This window comes from Pseudoliparis swirei, chromosome 1, assembly GCF_029220125.1.
Source record: "Pseudoliparis swirei isolate HS2019 ecotype Mariana Trench chromosome 1, NWPU_hadal_v1, whole genome shotgun sequence".
In the NCBI taxonomy this organism is placed as follows: Eukaryota; Metazoa; Chordata; class Actinopteri; order Perciformes; family Liparidae; genus Pseudoliparis; species Pseudoliparis swirei.
This window is the reverse complement of record NC_079388.1, coordinates 3,525,235-3,542,642: the sequence shown is the minus strand read 5'-3', so window position 1 is coordinate 3,542,642 and position 17,408 is coordinate 3,525,235. Positions and strand designations below refer to the sequence as shown.

At 43.5% G+C, this 17,408-nt stretch overlaps 1 protein-coding gene across 1 annotated transcript; it reads left to right on the top strand.

The window, feature by feature from the left end:
• Positions 1 to 1,150: 1,150 nt before the first annotated feature.
• LOC130196188 (Na(+)/H(+) exchanger beta-like) lies at positions 1,151 to 17,364 on the top strand. Its single transcript, XM_056418092.1, has 12 exons — positions 1,151 to 1,710; positions 8,961 to 9,421; positions 10,027 to 10,277; positions 11,285 to 11,502; positions 11,582 to 11,778; positions 12,908 to 12,997; positions 13,136 to 13,206; positions 13,457 to 13,630; positions 14,959 to 15,073; positions 15,180 to 15,278; positions 15,485 to 15,557; positions 15,926 to 17,364. The coding sequence occupies exons 1-12, from the start codon at positions 1,407 to 1,409 to the stop codon at positions 16,249 to 16,251; spliced, it is 2,379 nt and encodes a 792-aa protein (XP_056274067.1). The 5' UTR covers positions 1,151 to 1,406; the 3' UTR covers positions 16,252 to 17,364.
• The last annotated feature ends 44 nt before the right edge of the window (positions 17,365 to 17,408 follow it).

Here is a 17,408-nt window from a genome sequence, read left to right as displayed (position 1 = left end):
TGTCGGAAGGCTGCACAGTCTGAATGGAGCGGCTCATGCGGAGTGAAGTCAGAGAGGGAAGTGCTTTGTGGAGAGGAGAACGTGGACATGTTCTTTCATTGTTAGACATTAATTATGACTTTTTATCTCATAATAATGTCGACGTTGACACTGGCGTTTTGCGGGTACCATTTAAAGAAGCTGCCACTTGAGGACCTGTGACGCGTCTATTTCTCAAACTAGAGACTCTAATGTACTTGTCTTCTTGCTGAGTTGTGCACCGGGGCCTCCCACTTCTCTTTCTGCTCTGGTTAGAGCCCGTTTGTGCTGTTCTCTGAAGGGAGTAGTACACACCCCTGTAGGACATTTTCAGTTTCTTTGCAATTTCTCGCATGGAATAGCCTTCATTTCTAAGAACAAGAATAGACTGGCGAATTTCACATGAAAGTTCTTTTTTTCTGGCCATTTTGAGAGTCTTATCGAACCCACAACTGTGATGCTCCAGATAATCAACTAGCTCAAAGGAAGGCCAGTTTTATAGCTTCTCTCATCAGCAAAACAGTTTTCAGCTGTGCTAACATAATTGCACAAGGGTTTTCTAATCATCCATTAGTCTTCTAAGGCGATTAGCAAACACAATGTACCATTAGAACACTGGAGTAATCGTTGATGGAAATGGGCCTCTATACACCTATGGAGATATTTCATTAGAAACCAGACGTTTCCACCTAGAATAGTCATTTACCACATTAACAATGTATAGAGTGTATTTCTGATTGATTTAATGTTATCTTCATTGAAAAAACCAATGCTTTTCTTTGAGAAATAAGGACATTTCTAAGTGATCCCAAACTTTTGAACGGTAGTGTATATATATATATATATTTCAATATAGAAGACTATATATATATATATATATATATATAGTCTTCTATATTGATTTTGAATTTTACAGACGTAATTAGTTCTTGAGCTAATACAAGTACCTCCAAATGGTATCCAAGCACAGTATTTGAAGTACTTCCAGCCACAGACGCTGCAGGCCGCTGTGGCCCGCCGCTCCAGCAGGGGTCGCTGTTTCTCCTGGTTTGGGTGAGCCGCCCTGTTAGAAGTTAGAGAGAGAGGGAAAAAAGCGTGAGAGATTTCTGCCTGTTGACTAGAAGTTCTGAGCGTTTGGTTTAGAGAGAGAATAACGGCTCTGAAACACTCAGGGAAACGACGAAGAAGCTTTCAAATCAAATAAGAAGCCATATTTATTTATCACAATAATCACCACCCATGACGGCGGCATCGCTTATCCTCCTATGCGGTGTTTGACCATGCCGCGGGAGAGTGCGCGCGTCCCCGTCTCGCGCCGGGCTCCTTATCTCCATCTTCGTCGGCTCCGGTGCTGAGCGGCGGGTCGGCTGTCAGAAAGCCCCCCGAACATGGCGCAGCTTCGTGCCGCCGCCCGGAGGAGCGCTGACGCCGGCGGCCCGCTTCTAACGGGCTTCGTGTGCGCGTCGCTGCTCGTGTGCGCGGGCGTCGCCTCCACGAGTCTCGACGTTGGACACAACGAGACGCGGAGAGACGGGTCCGCGGGGGAGACCCCGGAGGACCCCCATCACCCCCATCACCCCGCCAACTCCACCGTCAAGAAGGCTTTCCCCGTGCTCGAGCTCAACTACGACCACGTGAGGAAGCCGTTTGAGATCGCGCTGTTGATCCTCCTGGTGCTGCTCATGAAACTAGGTGAGTGGACCGGGGAAGCTGGTTACCTAGGTTACAAGTGAGTCAAATGGTGTGTGGTACCGGATGACCTGCAGGTCAGGAGAGAGGAGATGTCATGATGACATCAGACACACACGAGGCTGTGGACGTGAATATAGGAACAACCAGCTGCCAGTTATCCTCCAGTGGGGGTGAGCATCACGTCCTCAGGGTGTGCTGAAGGTGTGAAGGGACGTTTACATATTTAGTTCAGTTAGTGGGATGTAGTTTGGTGTGAGTTTGTTCACATGTCTCTGCAGCTAAGACGAAGTTTGAATTATTCGTATTCTTTACAGAACAAAACTCATGTTATCCCCTCAGATTACTGCAGTCACAGCGCTTCATTGTGTTGGTGAAGGATGTCCTAAACTCCATATATATATATATATATATATATATATATATATATATATACAGGACTGTCTCAGAAAATTAGAATATTGTGATGAAGTTCTTTATTTTCTGTAATGCAATTTAAAAAACAAAAATGTCATGCATTCTGGATTCATTACAAATCAACTGAAATATTGCAAGCCTTTTATTCTGATTTATTGCTGATTATGGTTTACAGCTTAAGAAAACTCAAATATCCTATCTCTAAATATTAGAATATCATGAAAAAGTATACTAGTAGGGTATTAAACAAATCACTTGAATTGTCTAATTAACTCGAAACACCTGCAAGGGTTTCCTGAGCCTTGACAAACACTCAGCTGTTATAAATCTTCTTTTTTTACTTGGTCTGAGGAAATATTAAAATTTTATGAGATAGGATTTTAGAGTTTTCTTAAGCTGTAAGCCATAATCAGCAATATTAAAAGAATAAAAGGCTTGCAATATTTCAGTTGATTTGTAATGAATCCAGAATGCATGACATTTTTGTTTTTTTAATTGCATTACAGAAAATAAAGAACTTTATCACAATATTCTAATTTTCTGAGACAGTCCTGTATATATATATATATATATTAGGGCTGTGAAACGATTAAAATTTTTAATCGGGTTAATCACAGGTTTTTGTGGATTAATCATGATTAATCACATATTACCGATATTCTCGGTATATTTTGTGAGAACATAGAGATTTATGACAAAAGACGGATATATACATTTATACATTCTTCTATACAATGGTGCTGCAACTCAGCAGTTATTTAGCAGTTTTCTTCCATATGGAACATTAATACATCTTCATCCTAAACAGAATGTTTAACCCTCCTGTTACCTTTCGGGTCAATTTGACCCCATTCAATGTTTAATGTCGGTGTTCTTTGGGGTCAATTTGACCCCAGGCTGGTTTTCACTGTGTCAAACATATAAGAAATATCAACTTTATTATTTATTTAAAGGGCTATTTAGGTAGTCAACAAACAAACATAAAGTACCTCACACTTAAACTTGGGAAGCAATATTAATTCTAATAATTTTCTGGAGGTTTTAATTGCTGGGGTCAAATTGACCCGAGGGTAAAATATGTTAGTAAATGTAAAGGTAACAGGAGGGTTAAACAGAACATTTTCTCTTGTTTGTCAACCTTTAACTCCACCATGATACAATCTAAAGGCCTCTAGTCTTCCTCTAGCAGCTGCTGAGGCAAACTGACTGTGTGGGTTTTCTTCATGAACTGGGCCGTGATGAAAGGAACGGCGGGACACCGCTGCAAAGCTGAAACCTCACCGGCCCGGACAGGTGGACAGATTGACAAGTGACTTTTTTTTGCTCGGTCGATGCGCGCCACGGAGCTCTGCGGCGCGAGACGGAGATCGATAAGTGTTAACGCAACGCGAAGAGACAGAAATGACATGCTGCTGTGGAGATACGATCAACAACAGACGTTTAGTTTAATAAAAGAACAAAGACGTGCTCTAGAGAACATGTCAGGGGCGGGCCAATCTTTTAATGTCATGCGATCTACCGACACTACGCGCGATCGACTGGCAGGTCGCGATCGACGTGTTGAGACCCTGATCTACAGGAAGTAAAAGTCGTCACAAGGTTTCCGGAGGTGAACCTGCGGAAGGATCATTACCGATGAACAGACCGTCTGCATGAGAGCGGACGGAGTTCAGATTGAAGTGGTGTATTGGAAGCTCATTTTGCAAGTGACTTTTTTTTCGTCCCGACGACCAACAACAGACGGATTGGAAGCTCATTCTGCGCATGCGTTAAATGCGTTAAAAAAAACAACTAGTTAAACCTGTAATTGAATTAACTGAGTTAACGCGTTATTTTTCACAGCACTAATATATATATGTGTGTGTGTGTGTGTGTATATATATACATATATGTGTGTGTGTGTATATATGTATATATATATAAATATATGTGTATATATATAAATATATGTGTATATATATATGTATATATATACATATGTGTATATATATATGTGTAGTGATTTCTGTCCTCGGCTCTTTGGCTGTGTGTCTTTGTGTCTTTTCAATTCAATTCAGTTTATTTGTATAGCCCAATTTCACAAATTACAAATTTGTCTCAGAGTGCTTTACAATCTGTACAAATAGACATCCCTGCCCCAAAACCTCACATCGGACCAGGAAAAACTCCCAAATAACCCTTCAGGGGGGAAAAAAAGGGAAGAAACCTTCAGGAGAGCAACAGAGGAGGATCTCTCTCCAGGATGGACAGAACAATAGATGTCATGTGACCAGAAGGACATATTTAGAGTTTAAATACATTCAATGAATGTGACAGAGTGTATGAATAGTTCATAGTAGGCTTATTCCACGATGGAGACCTCCACGATCCATCAGGCAGATGGCGGTGGGGAGGAGGAGTGGGCGGAGTCTCAACAGTGGGCGGAGTCTCAACAGGGCAGTGGCGTAGTTGGTAGCAGGAATTCCACGACCCAGACCTCGACGATCCATCAGCAGATAGGATATATGCCGTCTCATAGGGTCCGATGACCCGATGAGGCGTGAAGTCAAGGACTCCGGGAGAAAGCAGAGTTAGTAACGTGTGATTGAGAGATGAAAATTCATCCCTAAGGAGAGAAAAAGAGGAGATAGGTACTCAGTGCATCCTAAAACGTCCCCGGCAGCTATAAGCCTATAGCAGCATATCAAGGGGCTGGACCAGGTGAACCTGATTCAGCCCTAACTATAAGCTCTGTCAAAGAGGAAGTCTTAAGTCGACTCTTAAGCGAGGTGACTGTGTCTGCCTCCCAGACTGAAGGTGGAAGCTGGTTCCATAAAGAGGAGCTTGATAACTAAAGGCTCTGGCTCCCAATTCTACTTTTTAAGACTCTAGGAACTACAAGTAGTCCCGCATTTAGTGAGCGCAGCTCTCTAGTGGGGCAATATGGTACTACAAGCTCCTTAAGATATGATGGTGCATCACCAATCAAGGCTTTGTACGTTAAGAGAATAATTTTAAAAGTGATTCTTGATTTTACTGGGAGCCAGTGCAGAGCAGCTAGTGCAGGAGTGATGTGATCTCTTTTCTTAGTTTTAGTGAGAACACGAGCTGCAGCATTCTGGATCAACTGGAGGGACCTAAGAGACTTATTAGAGCAGCCTGATAATAAGGAGTTGACCTAAGAGACTTATTAGAGCAGCATGTATCAGGTAAATAAAATTGGTCCAAGCACAGAACCTTGTGGAACTCCGTGATTAACGTTAGTGGTTATCGAGGCATCATCGTTTACAAATACAAATTGAGATCGATCTGATAAATAGGATTTAAACCAAATTAGTGCCGTGCCTGAAATGCCAATCGACTGCTCCAGTCTCTGTAACAGGATGTCATGGTCAATGGTGTCGAATGCAGCACTAAGGTCTAACAAGACCAGGACAGAGAGGAGTCCTTTATCTGCTGCCATTAAGAGGTCATTTGTAATTTTCACCAGTGCTGTCTCGGTGCTGTGGTGTTTTCTAAATCCTGACTGAAACTCCTCAAATAAACTATTATGATGTAGAAAGTCACACAACTGATTTGCGACCACTTTCTCAAGGATCTTGGAGAGGAAGGGGAGGTTAGAGATCGGTCTGTAGTTAGCCAACACCTCTGGATCCAGAGTGGGCTTCTTCAGGAGAGGTTTAATAACAGCCACCTTGAAGGAGTGTGGTACGTGGCCTGTTAGCAGAGACACATTGATAATATCTAATAGAGAGCTGCCAATTAAAGGCAAAACGTCTTTAAGCAGCCTCGTCGGGATGGGGTCCAAGAGACAGGTAGATGTGTTAGAAGTAGAAACCGTTGAAGATAATTGGTCACGGTTGATGGGAGAAAAGCCCTCCAAATATACACCAGGGCATACAGCGGTTTCCAAGGCCATTCCACTTGAGGACAGATTGGCACTGGTTAAGGGCAAGAGATTATTAATCTTGTCCCTAATAGTTAAAATCTTTTCATTAAACAAGTTCATAAAGTCATTACCACTGAGGTCTATAGGAATACTCGGCTCCACAGAGCTGTGACTGTCAGCCTGGCTACAGTGCTGAAGAGAAACCTGGGGTTGTTCTTATTTTTCTCTCTTACTGATGAGTAATAGGCTGCTCTGGCATTACGGAGGGCCTTCTTATAAGTTACTCACACTTACTTTTGTGTGAGGTTCCCGTTTGATTTCATTTCACGACTGACCAGACTGTGTGTGTGTTGCTTGAGGTAATAACCGTGTGATCTCCCCGTCACCCACACATCATTACCTCTGTCAGTTGCACCTGTGCCCCATGTATAAACTACCTGCCACACTGACACACACTGACACCCGTGGTCAACCTGAGATGCGCTCCTCACTCATATGATACACAGACTAATGGATCCTACAGTAGACGTGTACACAATATTCATCAAACGTCAAAAATACATTCCAAGCAACATTATATTTATTTTCAATTCATACAAAGCATTTCATATATATTGTACTGTAGAAGTGCTGCATGCTGTTTCTCCCAGTAACTTCCACTCAGTCATCCACATTTACAACATCCAGAGATACAAGATAGTCTTTAGTCCAAGAGACAATAGTTACACAAATATATAAACTACAACGAGAAATACAACAAGCTTTATAGACACAAATACAAGTTGTTCTTTCTTGCTGGAGGTCTCGGTGTGTCTGCTGCTCCTTCCAGACAGAAACAGTTCAGTCCTGTTCGCTCACACAAACGTCTCGTCTGTGGACGCCTGTTGAGGATTGGAGTTTAAACGCAGCCGGCTGGTGTTTCACAGTAGCTGCTCACGATAATTGGAGAGATTAAATGTCTCTGTGGAGATTTATAATAAGTCATTGTTGCCTTTGAACTTACATGTAACTCTCACTCCTTTTATTAGTTGTTCTTGTGGTTCGTTTGACCCGATTACTTCATCGTTATTATTAATATTATTATGCATAATTTGTTTTATTACTCTGTGTATTCATACTGTCGGTGTTGTTTTAATGTTATATTTAATGCTATATTTCTACAGTCATCGACTTTACAGAGCATTAAAAAAAATCACAAAATATCACATTTGATTGATTCCCTTTAATTGTTGAAGTAACATTTTGGGAGTGTAACCACCGGGTACAGGGGTGATTCTGATTGGCTGAGGAAAGCGCTGTGGCTTCTTATCTGCGCTCTCCGGCTGTTGTCCACAAGGGACCGACCAACTTCCTGTCCTAATGCACTGCTCGATAACGTGTGTGTGTGTGTGTGTGTGTGTGTGTGTGTGTGTGTGTGTGTGTGTGTGTGTGTGTGTGTGTGTGTGTGTGTGTGTGTGTGTGTGTGTGTGTGTGTGTGTGTGTGTGTGTGTGTGTGTGTGTGTGTGTGTGTGTGTGTGTGTGTGTGTGTGCACACCCACCCACACGGGAACACTGGCCGCCTCAAACGGCGCCTAGAAGAAGAAGAAGCGTTGTAGAGAGCAGCCTCGACTCCGAGGTCACATGGCCGGGAGGCCGCGTGTCAGGGTCTCATTCAGCCGAGAGACAAACGTGAAACAGACAGAGCAGCGAGTTCTGCTGAGCGCCGGTCCACCGGGCCGCCGTGTTCTCACGTCTCTCACGAATGGGAAACGGAAGACTTCGACGATGGTTTCTCTCGTTTCAGTCACGCCCAATAAAGGCCGAGCGTTCAAATGCGCGTTGAGTTCATCCCACGCGGATGTTTTCTGTTGGTCCGGACAAGCGGAGCGTTTGTTCACCCGGCTGCAACGTGATTTATATTTCATGAGGTCGTGCGGCCGACTAAGTGGACCTAGTTGTTATTCACGGCCTCACGGCGGTCCCTAAGTGTAGGTTCTAGTAAAGTGCTTGTGTGATGGCCTGTTGGATCAGATTTATTCACCGATACCAGACTGAAGTCATCAAACATGTTCTTGTGCATTTATTGGACTCTTTATTTCAGTACACTGTCTCAGCGCCCGGGGTCACGGGCTCATGCTGCTGGTTTTTAGTCCAACCGACAGTCCAAAATCGAAAGATGTTCTTTTTTGCAATGATACGAAATGAGGATAAAAACTTCAGTTTTTGATTCTTTGAGCCTTTTTGTCTCGAATCAAATGTTTCAGCACTTTTGAAAAATAACTCCTGGCCCCAAATGAATTAGGCTTCTGAGTATAACACCTCTAAATGCCGATTTTATGAGTGAAAAAGAGAGATAGCATGATTCATCCTCCATCTTTATTAATATGAAATACTCTTCGGTATTTATTAACATGTGAAAGTATCGGCTATATTCAAAAGTTTGGGCTCACCCAGACAATGTTGTTTTCCATGAAAACTCACTTGTATTCATCAAATGAATTTAAAATTAATATAAAATATCGTCAAGACATTGAGGTTATAAATAATGATTTTTATTGTAAATATTAATGTTGTTCTTGTGGCTCAAAGGAAGGCCAGTTTTATCGCTTTTCTCACCAGCATAACTGTTTTCAGCTGCGCTCACATAAAAAGGGTTTTCAAGGGTTTTCTACCCCTCAACTAGTCTTCTAAGGCGATAACACAAGTTACCACTATAACACTGGAGATGGGCCTCTACACACCTCTGTAGAGACTTCATTAAACACAAGAGAATAGTCATTTACACATTAACTATGTAGAGAGTGTGTTTATGATTCATTTAATGTTATCTTCATTGATAAAAACAGTGTTTTGAAAAATAAGGACATTTCTACGTGACATTGAAACACGAACAGACGCTGACCTGGAACCAGAAAGACGAAAGCGCCTCTAATGAAAGTGAAGTCATAACCCGGGGAGCAGACTCTGAAGCCGGGTTTCCTCTCCGCAGGTTTCCGCATCCTCCCCCGGGTGTCCAGCGTGGTGCCCGAGAGCTGCCTGCTGATCGGCGTCGGCCTGCCGATGGGCGTCATCATCCGAGCCATCTGGGAGGAGGCGCCCGTGCTCAACACCGAGCTCTTCTTCCTCTACCTGCTGCCCCCCATCATCCTCGACGCCGGCTTCTTCCTGCCCACCCGGGCCTTCACGGAGAACATGGGCACCATCTTGGTGTTCGCCGTGGTGGGCACGCTGTGGAACGTCTTCTTCATCGGCGGCATGATCTACGTCGTGTGTCGGATCGAAGGCGCCCAGCTGGCCGGCGTGGACCTGCTCTCCTGCCTGCTGTTCAGCACCATCGTGTCGGCCGTGGACCCCGTGGCCGTGCTGGCCGTGTTCGAGGAGATCCACATCAACGAGCTGCTGTACATCCTCGTGTTCGGGGAGTCGCTGCTCAACGACGCCGTCACCGTGGTGAGCCGGGGGGATAGATATATACATATCTATATCTATATATGAGATGTACATTGTTCTTCTTTCTCCGCTGCGTTCATCTGACTGCTGGTTATTGATGGTTATTGTAAACGATCAGAGATTAATGCAATCAATTTGATAAAGTATGATATATTTAATATATGATTTACAAGGACGGAAGGAAGGAAGAATAGTATGGAAGAAATTAACAGATTTAAGAGGAAAAGAAGGGTGGATGTAAAGAAGAAATGAAAGAAGCGAGGAAGTGAGATGCTGAGTACAAAAGGAAGGAAGGAAGGATTAGTATGGAAGAAATTAAAGAGGAAAATGAGGGAGGGAAAGAAGTAATAAAAATAAATAAAGCGAGATAGTGAGTAAAGAAAGAAAGAAAGGAATGAAGGAAATAAAGAATAGTATGGAAGAAATGAATAGATCAAAGAGGAAAGGGAGGGAGGGAAGTAGAAATGAAAGAAGTGAGATCGTGAGTACAATAGGAAAGAAAGAGAGAGATAGAAAGAATGAAGAGGAAGTAGACGTGACCAGGTGCAGAGCTGAGCTGTCAATCCTTTAAATCAACCCTCTCGGTCCACCTGTTCCTCCCTCAGGTTCTGTACCACCTGTTCGAGGAGTTCTCTCACGCGGGCACGGTGACCGTGGCCGACGCCTTCCTCGGCATCGCCTGCTTCTTCGTGGTTTCTCTGGGCGGCATCTTGGTGGGCGCCATCTACGGGCTGCTGGGCGCCTTCACCTCCCGCTTCACCTCGCACACGCGCGTCATCGAGCCGCTGTTCGTGTTCCTCTACAGCTACATGGCCTACCTCTCCGCGGAGGTCTTCCACCTGTCGGGCATCATGTCGTGAGTGCTGGACGCTTCTCCATAGAGACATTTACAACACTGGTTCATCGTCATGGCGACACACAACCATCACAAAACCACAAGTTGTCGTTTTAACACTTTTTGTCCAGAGTAAAGAAAACAAGATGTTAATGAGCTTTGAATGAATTATTGTTTTTTACCATTGCAGAAAATTCTGTTTACAATCTTTATGCCAAGCTAGCCGTTTATATAATTTTAATTAATAATTTATATAATTTGTATTCATATAAATATATTATTTATCTTGATTATTTATATATATATATATATACATATATAATATGTATATATATATATATTATTTATCTATATTTATTTATTTATATATATTATTTTTATATATATAGTATTCATATATATATTATGTATATATATTGTTATACTTATTATTTATAAATAATATATATATATATTATTTATATATTGATATATTATTTATGTATATATAGTACGTTTTTATATATATATTAGGGCTGTGAAACAATTAAAATTTGTAATCAGGTTAATCACAGGTTTCTGTGGATTAATCATGATTAATCACATGTATACATTTACAGGGCTCTCAAGACAGGCTCCGAGAAGAGTTGTTGACGGGGGGGGGGTGCAAGTGCCTTTTTTTCGTCCCGATGTGCGCCGGCATCCGAGCTCTGCGGCGCGCGAGACGGAGATCGGAGTCGTGTTAACGCGACACTAGAGACAGAATGACATGCTGCTGGTTAGAGACGACCAACAACAGACGGATTGGAAGCTCATTCTGCGCATGCGTTAAATGCGTTTAAAAAAATAACTAGTTAAACCTGTAATTTAATTAACTGAGTTAACGCGTTATTTTTTACAGCACTAATATATATATATATATAGTATGGTCATGACCAGCATTCTAATTGTGACATACTGCATTAAAATAGAAAAAGAAAAGAAAACACATCCACAAAAACCTCCACAGGAAAACTGTCCATGTGAGAACGTCTACCTTCCCCTAACAGGTTGATCGCCTGCGGCGTGACGATGCGGCCGTACGTGGAGGCCAACGTCTCCCACACGTCTTACTCGACAATCAAATACTTGATGAAGATGTGGAGCAGCGTGAGCGAGACGCTCATCTTTATCTTCCTCGGCATGTCCACGGTGGCGGGTCCTTACGCCTGGAACTGGACCTTCGTCATCGTCACCGTGGTCCTGTGTCTGGTGTCCAGGGTGCTGGGTGAGGGCCGTCCACCGCGCTACACTTCCCCCCCGGAGGGCGGCGCTCTTCTTCATGCCGTGTCCTGTGTGCTCCCCAGGAGTCATCGGCCTCACGTACATTGTAAATAAATTCCGCATCGTCAAATTGACCATAAAGGACCAGATCATCCTGGCCCACAGTGGCCTGCGAGGCGCCATCGCCTTCTCGCTGGGGTTCCTGCTGCAGGAGAACGAGATGAAGAGCATGTTCCTCACGGCCATCATCACCGTCATCTTCTTCACCATCATTGTGCAGGTGAGAAACTTTTGCGTTTCAGTATTGTGTTCAGCTTTAAAGTTATAAATGTTTAATCAAGCAACCAGGAATTTAGTTCTTTCTTTTATTGTGAATAAAATCATTTAAAATATGTGTCCTCCATGTAAGTATCCAGTAACTTATTGATCTCTATGGCAACCAATTGTAATAACAACTTCTCTATTCATTTATTTTCACATACACACGTATATAATAACCCAGTAAAAATGTCTGAATAGCCCAAAATTATATTAATAATAATAATAATAATAATAGGAGGACAAGCTTGCCAAATTTGGTGAGTTTTGGGGTATGATAGGTACCCCCAATATGCCCCCAATGTTCAAAAATAAAAAGCGGAAGAAGAAGAAGAATAATACCCCTAACAATTTCAATAGGGTCCTCTCGGACAGACTTCGTCTGTCGCTCGGACCCTAAATATGTTAATATTATAATTCATAAAAGTTTTCAAGAGATAGCAGTAAAACAGTTGATAAAAATGTAAAATTACATAGAAGTTAAAGTTTTTAGTGTATATAAATAAATATATTTATTTTTGTGTATATATGTATATATATATATATTTATTTTTGTGTATATATATATATATGTGTGTGTATATATATATATATATATATATATATATATATATATATAAAGATGCATTACAATAAATCCCTGAAGTTCTATGAAACCACCAAAGAGACGTTCTCTGAGTCAAACACCACTAGAGATAAAAGTCCTTTCACATGAGTGAAAGTCTGGAGAACGCGGGTCACGGTTTGGGTTTACATATTAACTAGGGCTGTCAATCGATTAAAAAAAAGTAACTAATTAATCGCACATTTTGAAATTTATTAATCGCGATAAAAGTTTTTTAAAATTCTGCTCCTTATTTTCGCGGAGAAATAATTGTTTTAAAAACGGAAACAGTGTAAAAACTTCAACGCACACCGGAAGTAAACAAAGTTGCGTTAATTGCGTTAAAATATTTTAGTGCGTTAACGCGGCCAAATTAATCGCATAGATTAACGCGTTAACGCTGACAGCCCTAATATTAACACATGAACACACAAGTCACGCACAAATCCACGTTAAACATGACCTCACTTCCTGTTTGTGTCTCCAGGGAATGACGATCCGGCTTCTGGTGAAGGTCCTGGCCGTGGAGAGGAATAATGAGAGCAACGGGTCCATTAACGAGGAGATTCACATACAGGTGGGACCGACACTTTAATCTCTTCAGTGGAAGCACGACGTTCAACGTGTGTGTTTCAAATCCCATGTGTGTGTGTGTGTTGTTCATCATTAAGACGACAACACATCAACGGCCTGTAACGAGCGCTTTTGTCTCCAGTTCCTGGATCATCTCCTCACGGGAATCGAAGACGTCTGTGGCCATTACGGACATCACCACTGGAAAGACAAGTATGATTCACCTCTTCTGTCTCTCGCGGGGAGGAGACACCAAGACACATGAGCCGTTAGTGGAAATGCCACTTGTCTCCACTTGTGATGAGTTGTGAGGATGTAAAATAGAAACGTGATGATCGAAGTTGACTAAAAGACCAGGAGGGCAGTTTATTTCCTCGTTCTTCCAGATTAGAACCCCTCTGTTGTTGTTGTTGTTGTTGTCCATCACTGAAGCCCCTATCAGCTCACGGGTGCTCTCTCTCAGGCTGAACCGCTTCAACAAGACCTACGTGAAGAGGTGGCTGATCGCGGGCGAGCGCTCCACCGAGCCGCAGCTCATCTCCTTCTACAACAAGATGGAGATGAAGCAGGCCATGATGCTGGTGGAGAGCGGCGGCGCCGCCCGGCCGCCCGCGCCGGCGTCCTCCGTCTCCATGCAGTGAGTAACGCGCCGCGGGGGGGACCGCCTCTCCTCTCGGTTCCGCTCGGTTCCGCTCGGTTCCTCCTGAGTTTGGGTCCCAGAAGTGGTTGTTGCTGTACTTTCTCCCAACCGACCGTAGCTGACCGCATGCGTTCACGTCAGGGGAGGACAGTCACATGTTTTTTAGGGAGCAGTTTTTCCCCCACTGACTGAAATCCAGGGCATTTAAAAAGAAATTGGGGCACTTTTTGAAACTTGTGAAATAACATTTAACCTTTTTAAACAAATAATAAATATACTAATTTAGGCTTACAGTATATGAGATATCGTCATAGAGATGGCAATAATGAGACTATTGGGGCCGATCACACCAAAAACGTGTCGCTAGCTAGACCATTGTTTTCCCACGGTACTACGGCCTTTTTAATGCCGCGCGTCGCGTTTTTAGGCGCGAATAAAAGTTTAAAATCTTCTCAACTTTTAAGCGCGAGGCGCGGCGTCGCACCGCTCGTCAATGTCCCACATAGCCAGACTCCGGCTCAGCAGAACAGAAAGCGCTCGTCAGCGAGATGCAATTCGCGGAATAGATGGTGGTATTCGCCAGACTCTTTCCATTTACATATATATCGTGAACCCAAAACCTCCTTTTTCCTCCTCCTGGTGTGATCAATCCCTTTTAGGCAGTAGTCTACAGGTTTAAAGTGTTTTCTCAGATTTTTTGAACAAACGGAAAACATAAATCAGACAATCTTATTAAATTATATTCTTATTTCTTTGTCGTTATTTATTGTTGTTACATTTATAAAAATATATATTTATTGATTTTCTTAATGTATGTTTTATAAATTATTAATTTTTGGGTGAACCGACCTGTTCAATATGATTTAAATGGTTCCAAAATATCACCTGACCTAATATGGTCCATTAACTCGGCACATTGCACTTATTGTACAGATCTTTACCAAATTAATCACAGATATATGATCAATCTTTTTATGTACAATTACTTTTTTGCAGTACTTTTCTTTCGCTATATTTATTGTGAAACACCAAAAATACCAAGCAACGTCATTTTCTGTGAAAATCGACCTGGCAAAGAAATATTAATTATTATGAGTATTTTGATTTTTGGACTGGACGAAGAACACGGGTCACTTTAGGCCGTAATATCGATCAGCGGTTCCCAAACTCGCCAAATTGTATTTATTTCTGATTTCCCTTTTCCCGTGTGAATTACCACACAAGTCTTCCCTCTGAAGACTATTTAAATACATCATCACACCCGGACCACGAGGTTATAGGCCAACCGTATAGTCGTGATGAGACGTTGAGACGTGTCTCCGCAGAAACATCCAGCCCAGGGAGTCGGCCCGAGGACGGGCGATCCCAAGCATCTCCAAGAGCCGTGAGCAGGAGATCCGGAAGGTTCTGCGAGGACACCTGCAGAACACCAGGCAGAGGGTAGGAAGTCTGTGGGGGGCGGGGCTTACAGCGTTTTCATCTGGTCACAAAGTCGCTGTTTCTTGCTGCCCGCCTTCCTGTTTTCAGTTTGTCTTTCTCTCCCCAGCTTCGCTCCTACAGCCGCCACGACCTGCTGATCGACCCCTTTGAGGACCACGTGAGCGAAGTCCGCTTCAGGAAGCAGCGCGTGGAGATGGAGAGGAGGGTGAGTTTGAAGATGCTTCTAGAATGCGGTCCTTAATTATAGATTCAGTGCTGTTTCCCCGGCTCGTTCATTCTTTGATCATTATTTACCCCATTCACTGGCATTAAGAAGCTGAATGACGCCCACATGTCCTTCAACATGCCGGTTTATGTCTTTTATATCCGTTGGTTGGCATTAAGTCGTTCCTGTTGGCGTCTCGTTCACAGATGAGTCACTACCTCACAGTGCCGGCAAACCGCCAGGAAGCTCCGGCCGTGAGGAAAGTCTGCTTCGAGCCAGGTGAGGATGGAGACCTGGACCCCCGTTCACGCAGCTTCAGAGTCACAGCGAAGCCCCGAAATGATCTTTATTTAACGTGTCTGTGTTCAAAAGGGAGAAGAAGTCCCAGTTACAGTGATTTGACGTGAGGGCATAACAGCTAAACTACAATTATACATCATTAAGCATAATGTGTTCTATTACTGCATCATGATGCTGCGGCTGGTACCCGGAGGAGCTCATTTAAAAAGGTGCTAAATATTACGCTGTTGGGCGCCTTCCTACGGCCGCCCCTCGTGGCAACGGCCACGGTGAAAACGGCGTTCAGGCGATGTGGGCGCTAACTGTGTGTGTGTGTGTGTATGTGCGTGTGTGTGTGTGTCCTCCAGAGCACCGGGTTTACACGTACGATGACGCCGAGAGCCCCCGGGGCCGCACGGCACAGCCGCGTCCCGGCCCCCCCGATACCGTCGGCCTGCTGAGCGAATCCTCCCCGAGGCCCGGAGCCAGAGGGCCGGACCAGGAGCAGCAGGACCAGGAGCAGCAGGAGCAGCAGGAGCAGGAGCAGCAGGAGCAGCAGGAGCAGCAGGAGCAGCAGGAGCAGGAGGAGCAGGAGGAGCAGGAGCAACAGAAGCTGTCCCGCTGCCTTAGTGACCCCGGTCCAAACAACAACAAGGAGGAGGGGGAGGAGGAGGAGGAGGAGGAGATCTTGTGATGAAGCATTTACAGTTCCAATGAGCCGGAGCAAAGCTTGATATTGTGAAGGAGCATGTCCTGTTTGTGTGATGTGCAAATCGTGTTGTTATGTTTTTGAGGGTTTTATATCATGTATGGGGTGGCTTTAGCTCAGTGGGGTAAGAGGGCCGTCCTTCAACCGCGAGGTCGTGGGTTCGATCCCCGCTCTCCCAATTAGCTGCAAGTCGAAGTGTCCTTGAGCAAGGCACTGAACCCCGAGTTGCTTCACCGCAGCCTACTGCTCCTTAATAACTAAGGATGGGTTAAATGCAGAGAACTAATTTCCCCTTGGGGATTAATAAAAGTGTATATTTATTTATTTTATTTATTACCAAAGCATGCACTATGAGGCATTTTTACCATTTCAGTATATTTAATGTCTTAACAAGCAGACTTCCATCAAATGGAACAACAACAAACACAAAGCACTTGTTTTTAACGCACTTGAAGCACCGGATGGGCGGAGCTTACAGCCTCAAAGTGCAGTACTAAAGATATAATGTGATAATACTATATATTTATACTATTTAGTAACAAGACGTCGCTCCCAGAACTACCAAAGATAAGTCTGATGATGCCCCAATATAAACAATTATATAGATATGTGTTTCTCATTATGAAAATTAAAGCTTGATATTAATATTGATCCGGCTGTGAACCAGAAAGCACAAATCTGGGGTTCCAAGAATGTTCAAATACCGAGGTCCGTGAACGTCACACGGCTGCGTGACGGACCGGTGTTTTCTCAGGGACCCGGCCCGGTGCTACCGGCCGGACGGTGTGTCACGTGACTGTTGGGTGGTCCTCTGTAACATTCCCGCAGTAATGGTGGATGTTTTGTGGTGTGACCACACATCCGGGTTCCCGGGCACTGCCCGCCGAGCACACCTGAGCTTCCTGCTGCCTGCACGTGTTTGCCTTAAAACGTATATTTGCTTTCTGTGTCTTATCCAGTTGAAGTATTTTTCTATTTTGAAGAAGAAGGACCAAAAAAATGAAGAAGAGCTTTAATTCCTGTGTCAAATAAAGAATGTGTCATTGCTTAAGTCCTGTGATATTCTTTTTTTTATCATAATAAAAAAAGAGAAATCCATCCCTCCTGGTTATCTGGTGTCATTGCATCATCGCTTCAGATCC